The sequence below is a fragment of the Cyprinodon variegatus genome, unplaced genomic scaffold (assembly GCF_000732505.1).
Source record: "Cyprinodon variegatus isolate N-32 unplaced genomic scaffold, C_variegatus-1.0 Scaffold114, whole genome shotgun sequence".
NCBI classification, from domain to species: Eukaryota; Metazoa; Chordata; class Actinopteri; order Cyprinodontiformes; family Cyprinodontidae; genus Cyprinodon; species Cyprinodon variegatus.
Window position 1 is genome coordinate 1452884 of NW_015150567.1, and position 3369 is coordinate 1456252.

Consider the following 3369-nt stretch of genomic DNA (forward strand, 5'->3'; position numbering starts at 1 on the left):
TCTCAGAATTCCGACTTTAATCCCAGAATTCCGACTTTAATCCCAGAATTCCGACTTTTTTCTCAGAATTCCGACTTTAATCTCAGAATTCCGACTTTAATCTCAGAATTCTGAATTTTTTCTCAGAATTCTGAGGTTAAAGTCAGAATTCTGACTTTCATCCCATATTAAGCTGAAAGAAAATGTAAAAATCAGTTAACTTTTATTTATTTTTTTCAGTGGCCCTAATCCTCTTCCGTAGGAAGCGGTAAAAGAGAAACAACTGATGAAAAACTGTTTTGTATTGTTCATATAGAAACGTAGCAATGTTAAGCTACTCACCTAGTCTGCCAAAATCTCCCTCCCCCCAGGTGTAGAGCTCCCCATCCTCACTGACGGCAGCACTGTGTCTGTAGCCAGCAGACACACACACTACCACCTGACACACACACACACACACACACACACACACACATAATAGGAATGAAGCAAAAAAACAGAAAAAGCTCCATCTGCTTCTTCTGGACAGACACGTTCAAATTAAAATGTGATAGAAGCTTCCAGAGCAGAAGCCATTCTTACATTAAACAAAAAAACGAGGCGTCTCCAGAAGCATAAATGAGCCAAACTGGTTTCAAACAAAGCTTTTTAAATAAATAAATAAGCTGAAAGCCCTGAGATGGAGGGTTGAAGCCTACCTTCCCCTGCAGAGGCCCCTGGATGAGTTTTGGATATTTCTGAGTCGAGCTGTTCCCATGTCCCAGTTTTCCGTAGTCGCCGTCGCCCCAGCTGAACACCTCGCCCTCCGTGGTGAAGGCCAGGGTGTGTCCGTCCGAGCCCTTAGACGAGGACACTTTCTTGATGGCTCGGTGGGGTTCAAAGGTCAGCTTCTTAAGCGTCGACTGGTTGTTTGAGTCTCCGAGGCCCAGGCGGCCGTAGCTACCTTTCCCGCAGGCTCGGACGGAGCCGTCGGAGGAAATCACAAACGTGCAGTACTGACCCGCCTCGATCTGAGGAAAACGGCAGCAGAAAACCAGGTTAGACGCCGCAGCAGCACAACACAGCTGCACTCAGAGGCATCTGACAAAGGCTTCAGCATCATCCACTTAGATCAAAGCATTAAAATGTTAAATGTTAGAAACATAAAACTAAGACACTGAGAAACAATACAGGCACATCCAAGGTTCCCAAACTCAAACCTGTTTTAGGAAAGAAAGAAGAAAGATGGGTTGGTAATAAGGAAAGGATGGAGGAAGGATGAAACGAAGGAAAAGAAGAGAGGAGTATAGAAGGAAGGAAGGGAAAGAGGACTAAAGGCAAAAAGGTCACAAAGAAGGAAGCCAGGAAGGAAATGTCATTGTTTTAGCACATCTAGATAAAATGACAACAACCTGGACAGATAAACATGGCGGATCAGTGACAGCTGCAGCTGGAGAGCTAAGCAGACATTAGCATGTAGAGACATGTGCTGATTGGACAGAAATGAGCGTTAGCCTCCTGCAGCGTGGCGGAGTGAGCTGATGCTCATTGTGAACACACCCCTGGAGCCAGACACCATATTGGTACACCCGTAAAAGCTGCACAGATAGAAAGCTGTAGGCGATGTGTTCACACGTCTCATTTCCATGTGGAACACACACATATGTCAATCATTTAAGGAAGTGAGGAAATGAGGGAATAAGGAAGGGAGGGAGGAAGGACATAAAGGAGAGAGAGAGACTTCCTCAGGGTGAGTTTTACAGTCCTGAAACAAAAGCCTCCACGCCAATCATCATCATCATCATCATCATCATCATCCAGATCCATCCACCAGAGTCTGACCCGATGGTTAAACCCTGGAGCACCTCCTCCACGTACCGTCTGAGCATCGGCGAAGCTGGCAGCCAGCTTGGGCTGCAGGATCTTCTCCTGCGTTCCCTCCACCAGCTGGTGGCTGCTGTTGCTGCCCCACACGTACACCTCGCAGGTCTCTGAGACCACCGGAGCCTCGCCCGTCTGGATGCTGTCAGGGCTGACGCAGGTGCGAGAGTAGTCTGATGCCATCCGACACACCTGGAGCACAAAGAAAAAAACAAAACAGACAGGTGGGACTGAGATAATACTAATAATAAATAAAGAAATAATTTAATTTAATTCAGGGACCCAGAGTGGCAGTCAGAACTTTTTTCTAAGGACAATGCCCTAACCAACAGGCCATCAGAGAGGAGGAACCCTCTGTGGCGGCTTTAAATCTCCCCAACCGTTTCAGATCAAACAGCTTTTTATATTGGATCAAAATAAAAAGTTGTTTTAAATGCTTTCATTCATTGGAAGAAGTCAGAGATTGTTGGCTGCTGTTGTAGCAGAGAGAACAGCATTTAGAGAGGAAGCTCTGGAGGAGCTGTTGGACCTCTTACCTCCTCAAACAGGCAGAGCGCCGCTTCGTATAAGGAGCAGAGGCCATCGGGGGTCCTCGTGGGTTCCCTCCACTGGCTGCGATCTCCTGTGGAGCCCTGAAACAGAGAGCCCACCCATCACCATGGAAACCACACACAGATTCAGACCTGCTTCCCTCCAGGGCGGGAAAGGACCCGGTGCTGAAGAACCATCGCATCTCAGTTCGGACGCCTTCACCCTCATGTCTCAACTCTAAATTCTACTAAGCTGCTTCGCTTCTTCTTCTTCTTGTTTACTACTGGTGGTTGGCTTTGGTCTCATTACCGCCACCTTCTGCTCTGGAGTGTAAACGCTTCGCCTATTAAAAAAAAGAGCCGCGCATGAACCGAACGCAACACACGCGAATCGAACCGAGACAGTCGAACCGAACGGTTCGGACGGTTTTCAAAAACCGTTCCTTCCCTACAGGTCAAGTGAACTGGAAGAACATATCAAGTTACGGCCACAGGCTCTTATATAGTGATGGAGCTAAGGCTTTAGCTCTATTATTTCAGCTACTGTCATGGCTGAGGCAAGGATAAAGTTTAAACCTTCTGAGGAGGAAAGGGATCGAGGAAAAACAGTCAATTTTGGAAGAGTTTGTTTGTTGGCGCAGGCTGAAAGAAGAAGCCGGACGTAAAACCGATTCTATTTTCTCAGCTTTATTATTTAACTGGTAAGTTACCACTTTGATCCTAGTATACAGTTATAGATCTTTGTTATTATTTTCTATGTTTAGTAGAAGGAAAATACTTGCAGAGAAAGCTAGCAGGCTACAAACAAAACTAACCGAGACGCCCCAACAGACCCAGTGGCTGTTCACTAGGGGTGGGTATCGCCAAAGAAGTCACGATTCGATTCGAATCACGATTCACAGGCCACGATGCGATTCTATCACGATGCATCACGATACTTGAAACATCGCAAAGCATTGCAATATTTTCTCCTCCATGTTTTGTTTTTGAATGACTCGGC

General features: G+C 46.3%; 1 protein-coding gene across 1 annotated transcript in view; it reads right to left on the minus strand.

Annotated features, from left to right (window-relative positions):
- Nucleotides 1–3369, minus strand: part of herc1 (HECT and RLD domain containing E3 ubiquitin protein ligase family member 1) — a 65781-nt gene that overhangs the window by 53891 nt on the left and 8521 nt on the right. The window contains exons 3-7 of the mRNA XM_015375187.1: nt 2376–2471; nt 1837–2031; nt 678–989; nt 322–418; nt 224–273 (exon numbers count right to left, since the gene is read on the minus strand). Of these exons, the coding sequence (XP_015230673.1) occupies nt 224–273; nt 322–418; nt 678–989; nt 1837–2031; nt 2376–2471 (750 nt within the window). The remainder of the gene's footprint in view (nt 1–223; nt 274–321; nt 419–677; nt 990–1836; nt 2032–2375; nt 2472–3369) is intronic.